The 17891-nt window shown below is 46.8% G+C and overlaps 1 protein-coding gene across 1 annotated transcript in view; it reads left to right on the top strand.

Annotated features, from left to right (window-relative positions):
- The window catches only part of DNAH5 (dynein axonemal heavy chain 5), a 640276-nt gene extending 631283 nt beyond the window's left edge, over window positions 1-8993 (top strand). The window contains 1 exon segment of the mRNA XM_029590044.1: window positions 7156-8993. Coding sequence (XP_029445904.1) covers window positions 7156-7307 — 152 coding nt within the window. The 3' untranslated portion in view covers window positions 7308-8993.
- Window positions 8994-17891: the final 8898 nt, after the last annotated feature.

The raw sequence follows: 17891 nt of genomic DNA, 5'->3' as shown, positions 1-17891 counted from the left end.
AGGGATAAGGTCCCTTTAAATCTAGCGAAGAGGCGCGGCCTCACGCCTAAGGATGGTGGCGGCCATCTTGGATCCGGGCCATGGAGGAGAGCAGCAGCGGCCATGAGGGAGGAGCAGGTATGGCTCCGATCCTGACGGCCAGCCCGAAGGCCCGCGCCGCCACGCCTGGCGCAGGGCAGTTGACCCTGACGCTGCCGTGAGTCCGGTCGGGAGACGAGGTAGGGGGCTGCGCCTGCGCATGTCCGTGGGTGCGGAACACAACAGTAACCCCCTCTTTAGGGCGCCTTCCCGGAGGCCTGGGTTTAGCTGGATGTTCTCGGTGAAATTGCTCGAGCAATCCGCTATCCAGGATGTTGGCCAACGGTTCCCAGGTGTTTTCCTCAGGACCGAACCCCTCCCACACAAGGAGATACTCCCACTTCTTTCCATGCTTTCTTTTGTCTAAGACCTCGCGAACTTGAAAAGTGAGGTCATCCTCGGAGGCAATAGGTTGGGGAGTTGAAGGCGTGCTGGAGGGCCAAGACAATACCAAGGGCTTTAAGAGGGATACATGGAACGTGTTGTGTATCTTAAGGGAAGGTGGCAGACGAAGCTGATATGAGACGGCTCCAACCTGACGAATGATGGGGAAAGGTCCAATAAAATGCGGGGCCAGTCGCGTTGATGGCAGCTTCCAACGGATGAACTGAGTATTTAGCCATACCTTTTGGCCTGGCCTGAACGGAGGGTAAGGCCTTCTTCACCGATCTGCGTATCTTTTAGCGGCTTGACTGGCTTGGACCAACACACGTCGTGTGGAGATCCATAAACGGTGTAACTCATCTGCCAAAAGTTGAGCTACCGGGGACGTAACTGTGATGGGAACTGGCAGCAGTGGGCGTGGCTGCCTCCCATATACAATCTGAAACGGCAAGGACCCGGTAGCAGAGGAGAGGTGAGAGTTAAGCGCGAACTCCGCCCAGGGTAGTAGGCTGGACCAATCATCCTGTTTGTCATTGACATAAAATCGGAGGAATTGTTTTAGCATCTGGTTTGTCCTCTCCGCCAGACCATTAGACTGAGGATGGTACCCCGATGTATAGTCTAAGGTAATGTCAAACTTTTGGCAGAGGGCCCTCCAAAACCTGGCATTAAACTGAGGTCCCCTATCTGACAGGATGCTTTTAGGAAGGCCATGCAGCCGAAAGATATGCTGCACGAACAGTTGGGCCAGCTGGGGAGCAGACGGCAGCCCCGGGAGGGGCACGAAATGTGCCATTTTACTGAATTGATCTACGACCACCCATATGACTGTATTGCCACTAGATAATGGCAGGTCGACCAGGAAGTTGGTGGCCACATGAGTCCAAGGTTCTGCGGTTGCTGGTAAAGGCTGGAGTAGGCCTGGGGTCGCACCATGGATCCTCTTGTGGCGGGCACATGCCTGACAGGACTCCACGTAAGCCCGGACATCCTGTTGACTTTAGGCCACCAATAGTATCGGCGCAGGTTTTGTAAGGTCTGGGATTGTCCAGGATGGCCCGAACAACGGGAGTCGTGGGCCCAAGCTAGGACATGTTTCTGCAGATGCTGTGGAACCAGGGTTTTCCCAGAAGGGATGGTCGTGGTAGCAGACAGGTGGATACGGATGGTTCTATGATGAACCGCGGATCCTCCGTACCTTCTGTGGATTCAAAGACACGGGATAGGGCATCGGCCTTGACATTCTTCCCAGCGGGTCTGTAGCGAAGGACGAAGTTGAACCTAGTGAAGAATAGGGCCCAACGAGCCTGCCATGGGTTGAGTCGTTGAGCCCGCTGCAGGTACTCTAAGTTTTTGTGGTCCGTGTAGACCATAAACTGGTGTTGTGCCCCCTCTAGCCATGGCCGCCACTCTTCTAAGGCTACCTTTATAGCCAAGAGTTCCTTATCACCTATGGCGTAGTTCCGCTCGGCCAGGGAGAACAGGCGTGAGATGAAAGCACACAGACGTGGCTTATGTTTTTCGGAGGTCTGGCTCAGAACGGCGCCTACGCCTTCTGAGGATGCGTCCACTTCGATGACAAACGGCCGCTGCGGATCCGGATGCACGGCTGTAACAAGAATGCCTCCTTGAGGCGACGAAATACGGCCTCTGCCGCAGGAGGCCACTTTTTGGGGTCCGCACCTTTCTGGGTCAGGGCTGTCATCGGGGCAACGATGGTCGCATAATGCAGGATAAAAGATCGATAGTAGTTCGCGAAAACCAGAAACCTCTGGAGTGCCTTTAGTCCTGACGGCTGCGGCCATTCCCGAATGGCTTTCAGCTTCTGAGGGTCCATGCGAAAACCTTCTCTGGAAACTATGTATCCCAGGAAGGGAAGGGACTCCTGCTCAAAAAGGCACTTTTCAAGCTTCGTGTACAATTTGTGTTCTCTAAGGCGCTGTAGTACTTGGATGACGTGCTGGCGGTGAGCGGTCAGGGTATCTGAAAATATCATTATGTCATCCAAGTATACGACTACGCACCGGTACAAGAGGTCGAGAGTATCTCATTCATAGTGTTCTGGAACACCGCAGGGGCATTACAGAGCCCAAAAGGCATCACTAAATACTTGTAGTGGCCGTCTCGGGTATTGAAGGCCGTCTTCCACTCATCGCCCTCCTTAATACGGATCAAGTTGTAGGCTTCCCAGAGATCCAGCTTGGAGAAGATCTGTGCTCCTTGCAACCGGTCGAAGAGTTCTGAGATGAGGGGTAACGGATAACGGTCCTTGACTGTTATTGCATTCAGGCCCCTGTAGTCAATGTAAAAGCGCAGACTTCCATCCTTCTTGGCGACGAAGAAGAACCCGGCCTCTGCTGGGGACTGTGATTTCTGGATGAATCCTCTCTCCAGATTTTCCTCCATATACTCCTTCATGGCCTGTGTCTCGGCCGGAAAGAGGGCATAGGTGCGTCCTCAAGAAGGCTCCGCTCCTGGGAGAAGATTGATGGCACAATCGAGGGATCAATGTGATGGCAGTATTTCGGCCTTCTGTTTCGAGAAAACATCCACGTATGCGGCATAAGGGGCTGGCAGGCCTGGAAGGAAGGTGGAAGTTAGGGAACAGGATACTGGCACCACAGAGTGGAGGCAATTACCGTGGCAATTCGGCCCCCAACGAGCCAGCTGCAAAGTCTTCCAATCAAACTGGGGCTCGTGATCCTGGAGCCAAGGAAGACCTAGGACGATCGGATGGATGGAATAATCCAAGACATAGAACGACATCTGTTCCTGATGCAGGGCCCCGGCCCTCAGCTGGACGGGAATCGTGGTGTGTGTCACCTGTTCTGGAAGAGGCTTCCCTTGGATCGAAGAGATGACCATAGGGACAGAGAGGCGGATTTGTGGAATCTTTGTGTTCCACCAGGCCTTTCATTATAAAATTGCTGCTGGTGCTGGAGTCCACTAGAGCTAGCTTGTGGAAGACCCCTTCTTTAGCAGTTAACGCCACTGGCAATGTTAGTGGAGGTGCGGGTGCAGTACGGCCCAGGAAGAGACCTCCTTCAGGTCCTAGGCCCGAGAGTTTTCCGGTCGTGCTGGGCAGGCGGCTATTCGATGGCCTGTCGCGCCACAATAAAAGCACTCTCCTGCGACCCAACTCCATGGGTTCATCGGCGGGTGCCCGAGGGACTTCAGAGACACTCTTGGATGGAGGTGAGGGCCTCCTCGCTGCCTTAACCACTGTAAGGCGGAACCGCATCTGACGATCCACTTGATTGGCCAACTCTATCATGCCATCGAGGTCGTCTGGGAGTTCTCTCGCTGCAAGCTCATTTTGAAGACGCGAGGCTAGGCCTTCCAAGAAGATTCCGTGCAGGAAATCTTCCCTCCAATTCAGCTCTGCGTCCAGGGTACGGAATTCCGTTGCATACTCGGCCACAGTCCGAGTACCCTGACGCAATCGGAGCAGTTCTGAGACCGCAGTGGATTTGCGGACGGGTTCATCAAACATCTGCCAGAAAGCCAACAGAAACTGACTCAGGTCTTCAAAGACTGGATCCCTTCTCTCCCACAGATGAGAGGCCCAGATCAGGGGTTTCCATTGAGCAGGGACATGATGTAGCTGGTTTTGACCAGGTCGCTGGGAAACTGCGCAGGCAGCAAGGAAAAGCGAACCTGGCACTGGCTGAGGAATCCTCGACACAACTTCGCATCTCCGGCGTAGCGAGAAGGCGCCGGGAGTTACTTGCCCCAGGTTGCCTCCGGAGGCCTGGTTGGTGTGTGGCTGAGTAGGGCGGCCCCCTTGAGCCCCAGACAGAGACGGCAGCACAGGGTTCATGGGCCCTAATGCCTCAAGGCGTTGGGTCAGACCCTGTACCGCAGAGACCAGGGCATCGAGGGTCTGTTGCTGGTCCTTCAGGCGCTGGGCCATTCCCGAAATGGCCTGACAGGCAGATACCTCCGCCGGGTCCATGGACTTGGCAATCTGTTATGCTCAGGCTTGTAGACCCTTGGGCCGACGGGAGGATGGTATACCTTGGCGGAAGATCCGTAGGTTCTCCCGTTGGGTGGCGAGGCAGGAACCGAAGATGTGAGCAGTGGATCCTTGGCACTGTAGACAGGCATGGCTGTGGAGGCAGACGAAGAGTCGTGACGTTGGGGAGCAAGGTGTGGCTTCACCGCTGGAGGTCCGCGGTCCCCGCGGGAGGAGCCCATAGGGACCCGGACCGCTGGGACTTAGGTGGACCTTTGAGAGGTCAAGGAGCAAACGTACGGTGCAAGGGCTGACTCGAGCTTCACCCCTGGAAGTCCGTGGTCCCCCCGGGAGGAGCCCGTAGGGACCCGGGCCGCTGGGACTTAGGTAGGCCCTTGGAGACGATGGTCAGAAGGAAGTCCAAGGTCGAGTACCAGAGGGTCACCACTTACCAGTCCGAGGTCACACACCGAGTGATCACCACTTGCCAGTCCGAAGTCAATACCAGGAATCACCGCTAGCCGATCTGAAGTCAGGAACCAGGAAACCAAGACAAGCTGGAACAAGGAATCAAGATGCTGGAACTCACCGAAGCAAGCAGACTCAAACAACTCTCACAAGAGACGTTGCCAAGTCAGGGAATGGTCAGAGGAAATCTCCTTTTATACTTTCTCTGGCCCTGTGGATAGGAATCAGCTGGAGCCAATTAAAGGGACGAGGTCCCTTTAAATCTAGCGAAGCGGCGCGGCCTCATGCCTAAGGATGGCGGTGGCCATCTTGGATCCGGGTCAGGGAGGAGAGCAGCAGCAGCCACGAGGGAGGAGAAGGGACGGCTCTGATCCCGGCGGCCAGCCCGAAGGCCCGCGCCACCGCACAGGGGTGCCGAGCCCGGCGCAGGGCAGTCGGCCCCGACTCTGCCGTGAGTCCGGTCGGGAGACGAGGTAGGGGGCCACTCCCGCGGACGGCCGCGAGCGCGGAACACAACAGTATGCTGCCGTTTGAGCCTTTGAAATGTGCAACGCTAAAGGATCTTACTTTGAAAGTGATTTTCCTGGTTTCTATATTATCAGCTCGTCAGGTGTCGGAACTTCAGGCCTTATCCTGCAGAGATCCCTTCTTGAGGATTTCTGATTCTGGGGTGGCTTTGAGGACGGTTCCCTCCTTTTTACCTAAGGTTGTGTCATCTTTTCATTTGAATCAGTCTGTGGAGCTCCCTTCCTTCCCGGTGTCGGGCTCTTCCACCCCTCAATCCAGAGATTTAAGTCGGTTGGACATGAGCGGGCTCTGTTGCATTATTTGAAGGTTACTAACAGTTTTCACCTGTCGGATCACCTGTTTGTACTGTGGAGTGGCTCCAGGAGGGGGCAGAAGGCTTCTAGAGCCACTATTGCTCGGTGGTTGAAGGAGGCTATCAGCTCGGCGTACATCGCCAAAGGGCGACCGGTGCCTAATGGGCTTCGCGCTCATTCTACCCAGTTACAAGCGGCCTCTTGGGTGTCAGCAAGTTTCGCTACAGGAAATCTGTAGGGTGGCCACTTGGAAATCTTTGCACACCTTTGCCAGACATTACCGTCTGGATGTCCAGGCCTCAGATTTTGGTGACAGTGTGCTTCAAGCAGGACTCTCAGGGTCCTACCCAGTGTGAAAAAGCTTTGGTACATCCCAGCTGTCTGCACTGATCTGGGTATGTACAGGGAAAGGAAAATTGGTTCTTACCTGCTAATTTTCGTTCCTGTAGTACCATGGATCAGTCCAGTCCAGCTCGATCAGTCCAGTTGAGAGTCCAGTTCAATCAGTGTTTGGTTTCAGGTTCTGGTCCTGCGCAGGTGTGTGGTGCTGGCAGGAGTTCTTCAATATACAAGGTTTCTTCTTCCCTCTGCTCGTTTGGGGAACAATTGTACATAGTGTGGTTCTTTTTTTATGTTAAACTGGCTTGGGTACAGTTCAGTACTGGCAGAATGCAGGTGGTACCTCAACTTAACTGGCAGTGTCAGTCAAAAACGTCTCTGTCTCCATCTGCTGGAGGGGAGGCAAAACCCAGCTATCTGGACTGCTCCGTGGTACTACAGGAACAAAAATTAGCAGGTAAGAACCAATTTTCCTTTTTTTTTTTTTTAAATGGAGAAAGGTCGTTAATGGAGTACCACAGGAATTGGTTCTGGTACCTGTGTTGTTTAACATATTCATAAATGATCTGGAAAAGGAAACAATGAATGAGGTGATCAAATTTGCAAATGGCAAAAAATTATACAAACTTGTTAAAAAAAAAGTCGCAGATTGGGAGAACTGCAGAACAACCTTGTCAGACTAGGAGACTGGGCAACTGACTGGCAGATGACATTTAATATGGAAAAGTGCAAAGTGATGCACATAAGGAAAAACAATCCCAACCAGGTACAGAATGCTGGGTTCTGTATTAGGAGTCACTACCTAGGAAAAGGACCTTGGAATCCTTGTGGACAATACATTGAAATCCTCTACTCAGTGCGCAATTGCAGTCAGAAAAGCAAATAGAATGTTAGGAATGATCTGAAAAGGAATTGAGAATAAAATGGAAAATATCATATTGCCTCTGTATCGATTCATTGTGCTACTGCACCTTGAGTAGTGTGTGCATTTCTGGCCATCCCATCTCAAGAAAGACATAGCGAAACTAGAAAGGGTGTATGGGAGATGGAGTATGGGTAGTCTTCACTCAGTCTTGCTCAGTTGTAATTGTTGTATGTTTGTCTTTCTAGGTTCTAAAGATCTTCGGCTGTACTCTTGTCCAATCTATAAGAAGCCAGTCCGCACAGACCTGAATTACATTGCAGCTGTTGACCTTAAAACCATCCAGCCGCCAGAGCACTGGATTCTGCGTGGTGTTGCACTTTTGTGTGATGTCAAATAATGTTGAGTCAACTCTTTTATTTGAATTTCTCTGCATATAGATATTTACACACACACACACACACACTTTCTATATTGTTGGCTCAAATTATTTTACTTTAAAGACTATAAAAACAAATATTTAAAACACCTTCACAGTATTATACAGCTTTAAAAAAAAAACACTTTCTTAAAAGTTCTAGTCACAATTCTATTTATTAATAAAGATGATTTTTAAACAATCATGCATTATTACCTCAAAATGAATAATGGAATGAACAGGGAATGTTTAAGTATCAATAACTTAGAAGAAAAGTCATTTGTAGTCAGGCTATAGTCTGGTAGATGTGTGGAAGAGAAGGAGCAATAAATCCAGCTGGGTATTAAAGAATAGATAATTGCTCAGTTGGAAGTCATTTAAAAAAAATTAAAAATTTTTAAAGCCATTTTTAGAAATTGTATAATTGCAAGTTGCTAAGTAATGGGCATTTCCTAGCCAGTTAGAAGGCTGGATTCCTGTCCCAAAGTAGTGACCAGTCCCCCTGTGTTTAATATTAAGAAATTGATAATTTGAATAATAAAATACAGTTTGATTTGCAAAAAGAACTTTGATGCACTTAACTTTTTAGCATATTTTTCTGAATAATGGTCGAGATGTTTACACAGTTGAAACAAGAGAACCGAAAAGATGAGTAAGATTACCAGTGACATTTCTAGAATTTTAAAAGATGAAGAGCCTCCCAACTCTCCAGCAATAACATTCAGAATTGTTTCCATTCAGGTACAGTTACTTAAGACTTGTGGTGATCAGTTTTAGCTATAAAGAATATATACATATTTCAAAGATTATGCAAAAGAGGTATTAAAGGGTTAGACACTGCAAAGTAAGTAAATAAATGCAAATTTTATTATGCAATATGTTGGCTGTTTGGTTCAGCAATAGAAAAACCTTTGGAGGAGAGGATGATAAAAAATATGGAAATATTTCCTGTTTCTGTGTATGCATGGGTGTCTATACTGTAAAATCCCCAGCATGAGCCTTTAAGCACTAATTACTCTGTGCCTCCAGCCCAACATGAGGAAAACTATAAATAATCATGTGGTACAACAGTGCACATTTCAAAAGCCAAGTCAAAAAAATCTAGCAGTTTTTCCCATAAGAGTAAGGTTGATCTGCTCAGAACTAGGTATCCTTTTTCACAGCTGTCTGAGCTGATAACAAATGTATTTAATTCAACACTGCAAGGCACAATTGAACTGGGGGTTCATTATAAGGGTAAGGGCTGCGGGTAGTAGTAGGCAGGACAAGAAGAATGAAGAGTCACTGACCTTGCCTTTGGAATACATTTTCCTCGGGAAAGTGTAATGTTAGAGATAGCCCCCTCTAAAGTTGAGAGCTGTGTGGTATTCACAATAAGTGGATCAGATACTATTGGACTTCAGCTATGTGGCAGAGGTGACTGAGTCTCAGTTGCTGGGATGGAAAAGGTCTAAGGCAAATCATGGTCAGGCCAGAGTTTTGCAGTCAGTTCATATTGGATAATGTTTGTAACCTCTCTCACCCCCACTAGCCTTCATGTCCTCAAGTAAAGTAATGATGTTATCTTGACAAAGAAAAGAACATGAAACAAGCGATGCATAGACAAATATTAGACATGTATATATTCCATTTTGTTCAATGTTAATAAAACCATGGCCTTTAATTATACTTCGGCAGTCTGGGATTCTGTGTTTGTTTAGTACTGGATGAAGCGAGTGAATGGTGGAGTCTGGCTGGTGTTATAACTTACATGCAGTCAAAGCTGTCCAGAGTTCAACTTCTGTAAATACTTGTAAACAATGCTGGCATCATGATCAAGCATTTTCAAACTTTGTGCGCCAGTTGCGCTAATTTTGCAGTGCGTGAGATCAGCACAGCTGTCCTGTGAATTCTGAAATTATCATGGTTTGGGCAGAAGGAGAGGTGAGCAGTGATAAGCCTGAACCAGTGGCGGGGTGCAAGAAGAGAAGCTCAGTAGTGCCTCGAACTTTGCTGCCCACTACAGTAGTGACAGGATTGCAAGATTGTGCAGAACCGTCCCCTTCCTCCCTGCCCATGCCCCAGAAATGGAAAGTTTGGTGGAGATACTCCACATCCCAGAAGTATGATTTCATCAGGGAGGTGGGAGCCTTATGGGGAAAAAATCTAGGAGAATTTAAACCTTGTTTGGCAGTAAGGGCTCAGTTCAGCCAAATTCATTTTGGCCTCTTGAGGCTAAGTGGCAGAAAATATTTGGGTTTTGTTGAATACTAACTGCCATAAAATGACACCTTCATCAGATATTCAGCACAGAAAATGTATTTATTGCTGTCCATAAAAATGTATTTGGAGCGCAGAGGAGGAGAAGTTACCATAAATGCTCCACGTTTACCTCTTACAGCCTACCAATAAATATGCTTACAAATATCTATCTTTACCTGTCATTCACTGGGATAATTACTCCTTCTTGAGGCTAGCATAAAACGGAAGTGGTACTGCAGTCACACAGTTCCCCTTACATCCCATGTGAGCAATTTTGATACTGTTGAAGCTTTTTATTTATTCATGTTTCACTTTATCGCGTGACCTCACCCTATTTGGAAACAGGCTAAACTTTCAATTCCTAGGTGAGGTTTTCAAAGATCAATCCTGCTTGTCCTTCCAGAGATCTCAGTGCTTACCTTCTAAAAAGCAGTTTGGACTGCCTCCGTGGCTAGAAACCTACTAGTAAATACAGACTTCTGGGTAGCTTCTCTTGTAAAATTAGCATAAAGTCCATGTGGTAAAAGCTTCTACATGCTTTACAAGTACACGGGCTATTTGAGAATTGTCCCTCTGTATGTTTGAATCTCCTAATTTTCCAACTAGCAGTAATAGAAGCATATCAAAGGATATTTTTACTTTTGTTACATTACAAAGAAGGGTGGATAAAAACAGTACCATGAAATCATACCACAGGCCATGGAGTTGCCAGGTTGATACCAGTGGGCCACAATGCCCTGGAAAGCAACCATGTCAGCACCGGCAGATTGGTTGTGGCTGGTTACTGCTCAGCAAGGCTGTGGAAGGGGGTTCAGAGGAGGTTCAGGCAACAGTCTCTCTAGTTTTAGAAATTGTTTAGATTATTGCAGATCTTAGATGTAAGTCATGGGCTGGTGGTAGTGGGGGTGGTGATGGGGGTGGGGGTGTGGAATGAGAGGTTGTGTGTTCGATTAAGTATGGGCCTCTGGCTACTCCTCTACCTAGTGTTGTGTTTTGGTTGTGAACCCTGGATCGCAGTGAGAATTGTTTCCTCCCTCAGGGGGAAGTCCTGTGGGGACTCACTATGATAGGCATGGTCTCAGCAGGGAAGGACACAGTAGATAAAGAGACTTTATTATACTGGAATAGTAGAGCCCACCGAGTGGGAAGAGAAACACTGTCCAGAGTAGTGGGGGTACCCAGTGATGAAGAGATGGCAGCAGAGGATAAACATACTCACTAGGCTGGTCAAGATGGAGTCCCAAGCGAATAGAGGAATTGACCAGGCAGTAAGGCCCTCTGAGGAGCGGATAGGCAGGACGTGAAAAGGCTCCCGAGGAGCGGGTACTTAAGGCATCCAGGTCCTGGAGTACAGGAAGGAAGTCTCAACGAAGAAAACAGAGAAGTGTCTCCACCACAGAGTGCAATCCAGCAAGAAGGAAATCCTTGGTAACTTGTTGGAGAGAAGACAGGAAGAAGTTTAAATACCCCACCTCAGTGATGTCAGAGATAAGGGCTGGGCCAGTGTTCCCGCCCTGGGCCCTTTAAATATGTCGTTGGCGGTGTGCGTGGCTAAGGAGAGCCAGGGGGCGTAGCCTAGCCGGCGGCGGCATTCCTACCGCAAGAGCAGGCCTCCTGCCTACGGGGCAGGGTGCGGGAAGGAGTCACACGCTGCTGGCCTCTCCGCTGGCTGAAGCAGAAGTGGGAACTGGCTGGAGAAGGTGAGCGTGGTCAGGCACGGTAACACCTAGGATGGCTGTATATACCCGGCTATCTTAAAGTTAGCCAGATAAGTTTACCCGGCTAACTTTAGGCCAGTCCTATGGCCTGATCAGATTTAACCGGATAAGTTATCTGGCTAGCTCTGAATATCGGAGTTAGATGCATAACTTATATGGTTAAATTGACTCTTCCCTGACATGTTCATTCCCCCGCCCCTGAGATATCTGGCTAAAAGCTTAGCTGGATAATTCACATATCTGGCCAAGCTGTACCCGCTGTCCATAGCTGGATATTCAGCAGTGTACACTTCCGCTGATTTAGCGTTTATAAATTTTATGCCTAGAAATCTCTGGTTGCCCATTCGTAATTCAATCATAGGGTAACCTATTAATGAACCGTGGTGGTTGACACTGCCGCTTATGTGCTGCTGTTTGTTTAAAGCAGAACTTCCAAAAGATTTCACACAATATTTTTTTTTTAATTATATGAAGTTTTTTTCTCAAAAATCTCCAATTTTATCGATATTTTCCATCAAATTGAGTAGTTGTACTTATCTCATTGATATAGCGAAATTGCTTAAGTCCATTGAGCGTCTTTAGCTCGTTCTGCTGGTTTGTCTAGTTTGCCCGAATCTATGGAGCATACTGAGCTCGCTTCTGCTGTCTTGCCCGACACCGCTGGTGTTTCGAAGTTTTTTTGTCCTCCTTCTTCAGGGGCTTAAATAAGCATTGGAGAATAAATGAATCTTTTTTTTTTTTTGAATTGTATTTGTATTAAGTCACAATTGTTCCAGTTTTTCAGATAAAGGATATTCAGCAGTGCCACTTAATCAGATAAATCAGACTTATCTGGCTAATTGTTTTCTGACTAATGGGCTTAATATATTTAAATTCTGGTGTCACCTCAGTAATAGCAACTCCCTGCACTGCCAGACATTTTTGTGAAGTAACACAAAACTTTGAAAAACAAACTCTCAAAACTTACATAGCAAAACTGCCACTCTACAACAGCACTAACTCCCAGGACTCAAACAGCAGCAACCTTACCTATTTATTTATTTATTTATATGTTTATTTATTTATATTCTTTTATATACCGAAATATAGCTTAGTGCCTTCACCCCGGTTTACAGCGAAACAACAACAACATCATACAGAGAACGAGTTATACAACTTCATACAGAGAACGATTTATACAGCTTCGTACAGAGAACTAGTACGAGTTTTAAGTTAAGGATAATTATAGATAATAAATATAAAAAATCGGCGAAAAGCAGATTAGAACAAGTTATCAGTAGGCAACATATAACTTAAGTAAGAAGGAAAGTTTTGTTACAGAAATAAAGAAGTGGGATAACTCAGGATTTGTCATATCAGTCTGTGAATGATTGTCTAAACAACCATGTTTTTAGTTCTTTTTTGAATGTTTTGGGATCTCTGATGGAGCTTAGGTATCCTGGGATAGAGTTCCATATTACCGGTCCTGCTATCGAGAAGGCTCTATCTCTAGTGGTTGATAGTTTCGCAGATGATAGGGGTGGGATGATAAGATACCTATGATAGGATACCTATGATAAGGAAACACTAGAAATATTAATACAGGCCCTCCTATGGGAAAACTTAACAACCAGACTACTAGAGAACCTTCCCCAGAGTTTCTATGCTAACAGAATCCCTCACCTTGATCACACAGAATACAGACAGACTCACCAAATAAAGAACAAGGGGTGAGAACACTGGGGGGAGGATCCAAGATGGCGGTGGCATGTGTGTAGTGTTCGGGACGCTGCTCATTTCCTCACAGCAATTTCCTCGACTATACTGAAATTAGATGCCTCCAAAATGGAAAGGGAGAGTGCAGGTATTTCCCTCGGTGCCTTACCTCTCACCGGGGCAGCGAACTATCCCCAAACTTACTACCTAGTACCCGAAGACAGCAGTGGCGTCTCGCGCCAAGGAGACCGGTAGAGGAGCATCGGCCTTCCCAGGGGAGACCACTCTCAGCCCTCTGTGTCCTATAACACCTTTTCAACGCCATTTGCCCAGTTGTCCTCGAGTCCGGTGAATGCAAATACAGAACAGGTGAGTTCTGGAAAGGCAAGCAAGGGAATCGCCACAGGGACCAGGAATATTACAGCGGCTCTGAAAGAAGGGAATGTGATGGAAATGTCCCTAGACCTGGAACCCCAGATGGAAGTGATTGGTGGAGGTGAGCCTGTTAGAACTCTAACTTTAAGTTCCTCGAATGTTTAACAAGCTGAGGCTCCATTGGAACAGGGAGTCATGAATATCACAATCCCTAAACCATCAGTAGTGACAGTGGACTCACTGTGGGAACTGGTTGCTAATCTGGGTTCAGCTTTACATGGATGTTCACAGCAGATTTCCACAATATCTTTGAAGATGGAGACAATAACTCAGGATTTTAATTCGCAGCTCACAGACCATGCTAATAGAATTCAGAATTTGGAAGTGCAAGGGAAAAAAGCTCAGGATCTTCAGACAACTTTAATCCAAGAACATACTGTATTGAACAGGAAAGTTAAGCTAATTGACAACCGTTTAAGACACCTGAATTTAAGGTTTCTAAATTTCCCTAAAGTTGTAGGTGAACTGCCGAGTGTTACACTCCACAAGTATTTGATTGAGATTCTTCATATTTCCCCTGAAAATACACCTTCTTTTAATAAAGTATACTTCTTACCATTTGCTCATACAAGACAGAATGCGGCACAGCCCCAAATTGATTTTGGAAATCTAACAGACTTTTTAGAAACCTCAACAGTAGAGATATATGAAAGAGCAACATTATTGGTATCATTTATATTTGAACAAGACCTAGGTCTTGTAAAAAGAAATTACTTCCAGCATATAGGGGTTAATTTCCTGGGTAAAGTTGTCCAAATATTACTGATTTGGCAAATGTTACCCAAGAGAGAAGAAAGTAGTTCCTGTCATTAAGCCAGGAGACCCATGCAGTGGGCGCCGCCTTTCAGTTGAGATATCCCTGTAAGTGCACTATCAAGTTAGATAACGAGACATACATTTTATTTGTACCAGAACAGCTTAAAATGTTACTTGAAGCTCGTAAATGGCTGGCGCACATCCCTTCTCTGCAAGAGAGCCCTATATCTAGGCAAAGTAATGGGTAGTAGTTAACATGTTAAATTGTTTCTTTAAATAATTTTTTCATTGTTTGCTCCTTTAAATGGTGCACTCCTCATCCAGTATGACTTGAGATCTGAAATAATATATGACTGTTTTCTTATAAGAGAGATATTGTTAAAGAAATTTCCAAATATTTTTGAACAAAGAGATTTGCTTTGTAATTAAAAGAAAAAAAACAAACAAGGGACCACAAATTAGAAATATGCAAGCAAAAATTGAAATGGAAATTCTGAGAAACCAGACTGTGCATGAAGTGCATCATTGGAGAAGGAAAAACAGCAAAGCATTTCTTCCTATTTTAAGCGAAATTTCAAAGATATAAGAAATGTATATTCCCTAAGCTGACATATTATAATCACTAAAACTAGAAGAAATACAAAGGGCTAGATTTTAAAAGCCCTGCGCGCCTATTTTGCATAGGCCGCCGGTGCGCACAAAACCCCAGGGCGCGCAAAAGTCCCGGGGCTTCGTAAAAGGTGCCGGGGGGGCATGTTCGGGGGTCAGGGGGCGGTCCGGGGTGGGTCTGGGGGTATGGTGAAGGTTTGGGGGCGAGCTGGGAGGGCGGTCCCGAGTCCCCCGGCACTGCGACCTGTGCTGGGGGATGCAGGCGGCGCGCGCAAGTTACGCCTGCTTCAAGCAGGCGTAACTTGCCCAACAAAGGTAGGGGGGGGATTTAGGTAGGGCCGGGGGGTGGGTTAGATAGGGGAAGGGAGGGGAATGTGTGGGGACACGGAAGGAAAGTTCCCTCCGAGGCCACTCCGATTTCGCGAACAAACGTACACGCGCACGTACTTTTTAAAGATCTACCTCAGCGCTTTTTGGTGTTTATTGTCTGGAAATTTAATTTTCTAATTGTTTTGATTCCAGTCTTCTGGTTTCCTCTTATTAGTCTTCTCCTAAGTCCTTTTCCAGGGTCTACTTTCCATTTTCCATTTCTTCTCTCCTTCTCTCTTCTTCCCTTTCTTCCATTTCTCTGACATTGATCTTTCCCTTTCATCTCTTTTTCCATTTTTTCTCTTCTTTGACTCATTGTCCACTTACAGCTAGATTTTATTCCTCCTTCTTCCTCCTCTACTCCTGTATCCCTCTTTTCACCTCACCTAACTACCCACTCTCACTCACTTGCCAGCTTTGCCTTTCCCCATCTCATTTTTCCCCATTTCCTCTTCTTCCTTTACCTATCACCTCATTCTCTAATCCCTTATTTCCACCATCTGTACTCATTCCCTCGCCAGCCTTCATCTGCTTTCCTCTGCCTCTTGTCTCTTCACTAGCCTCAACTCTTTTCCTGTCATTCGTTCTCTCTCTAGCTTTCAGCCCTTGTCCAGCCTCCATTTCCTCTATTTCATCTGCTTCCCAGTTCCCCTATTTTAATCTCTCATCCCTCCACTGCCTCTTAGTCCTTCCATTCACACATCTCTCCATTCTTTTCTCTGTCTGCACCATCTCACCCAACTAGCACACTCCCATTCATACTATTATTTATTTATTTATTTGATATACCGCCAGTTATCAGAGCATCCTAGCAGTGAATAACTCAAAAACATATATAAACAGGGGGGATGAACTACCCGAGGAGAGCTGCTGTTGTTTCCTGTTTACCACCTGTACTCCTCACCTCTCCCCCTTGCATCTCTTGGCACTGTGGTGATGTCATCAGAAGAGTCCAGTCAGTGCCTATTTTAGAGCTGGGCATGTGGCACACAGCCACCGACACACAGTAGAAGCTGCACACTAAGGGGATGCACCCCTAAGTGAGAATTTGTTTGGTGAAAGCTGTATGACTTTGTGAGTTTTTCTCCTTATTTCAATTCCAAGTGGCCGAAAAAATGGAAGGAAACAGTCAAATCCTTCCCATCTGGGTATGTGCTCCTTTCCAGCATGTCCCAATTGACTATTCGCGAGTCTTTTAACTCAAGATTTGTGGCAATTAAGGATATGGTGGGCTTGGCACCTAACCTATGGCTGTCAGCCGATTTGAAAACCGGCACCGGTAAAATTGAGCATTGGTTGTCAGACCCACTGACAGCCACTTCTACCACTAATAAGGTGGCGCTAGGGATGCACTATTGTCCCTAGCACCTCCTTATTAGCGCACCGCCTCATTTAAATACAGAATCACGTGCCCAGGAGAGGTGCCTGGGTGGGCATCAGGAGAGCGGGCGCTCAACACGGAGCACCCGATCTCCCGCATTTTTTACTGTATTGGCCTAGAGTGAGTGTCAAAAGATGCAAGCTGGGGTGCTTACCTCTATGTGAAGTGTGCATGATATGATCCACGGAGAGGAGGCAAAGCAGGCCAGTGACAGCAAAAATGGACTGTATAATGGGAGTTCTGTTAGACCTTAGCTACCAGGCAAGCTAACCTACCCCCATCTCAACCACAAGCACGCATACCCCTGCACCTGTTATATCAGTACATGCTGTGTGCAAAGCTGTTTGATGCTGATCATTCATCAGAATCAGCCCAACTGCTATAGCATTACCTGGTCCTTGCCAATCCACTTTCCATCCACATTGCATCCCCACGTTGACAGCTCTTTTAAGAACCAGCACAACCTCCCTCCATTAAGTTGCAAGGCTCTGTGTCAACCTAAGTTCTTGGTAGGCTGCACACTACCTGCTAACTTAACTATTCTGCCAACTCCAACTAGTACGTAGTAAAGCATCATTGGGTGGTGGGGGCACGGTGCTCACAACAGTCAAATGTCAACTATTACAATCAAGTTATACAGCATTTTTGACGTGGCATAATGCCAACCAGCACACCTTGGCTCCTCTTTGAACACTACATATTAACTTTGAGTGTACTTGGGGAAACGTTACAGTACAAGGAGTCAGGCCATTGCAACCATTGCCCATATGCTGGCCTTTCAGAGGCGCCTGCTTTCAACAGGGCAATCACTTTATCAATGCTGTCAAACAGCAGTGTGTGCTTTATGAATGTGCACACACGCCTGCTCAAGGGTCTGGATGGCAGTGGCAAGGGAGGGACTTCAGAGTTCTGCAGCATCTGCACACAGAGCGATTGACCAAGTCAAACACAGCAGGTCATTCACCGAGTGACACACACCCTTGTTTTTGGAGTATGTACAACTGGCTGCATTTGTAGCACCTACACATGTGTACTGAGTTGGTTCATCAAATGTTTGTCATCAAACTACATTGAGCTTTGTGTCTGCTTCTCACTAAGGGCCTGGATGAATAAGGCTTTTCTCCCATTCTGTGTGTGTGACTAAAAGGCTTTACATAGCGCCCTAAGTTCTAATGAATTAGTCAGAGTCCTTCCAGGGCAAACATAACTAGCTGGGCACCTAAACAAATGATGTCTGAGGCATACATTACACCTACTTAGTGTGAAGTTGAGGCTGGGCCTCTGAAGGGCCTAGGTGGCAGTAAATGCATGTCTGACCAGACCGCAACATAGAAAGGCCATCAGACAGTATGGCAATGACAT

The sequence above is a fragment of the Rhinatrema bivittatum genome, chromosome 2 (genome assembly GCF_901001135.1).
Source record: "Rhinatrema bivittatum chromosome 2, aRhiBiv1.1, whole genome shotgun sequence".
Taxonomy (NCBI): domain Eukaryota; kingdom Metazoa; phylum Chordata; class Amphibia; order Gymnophiona; family Rhinatrematidae; genus Rhinatrema; species Rhinatrema bivittatum.
The sequence above is the reverse complement of the archived record's forward strand: the minus strand, read 5'-3'. Positions and strand labels throughout refer to the sequence as shown.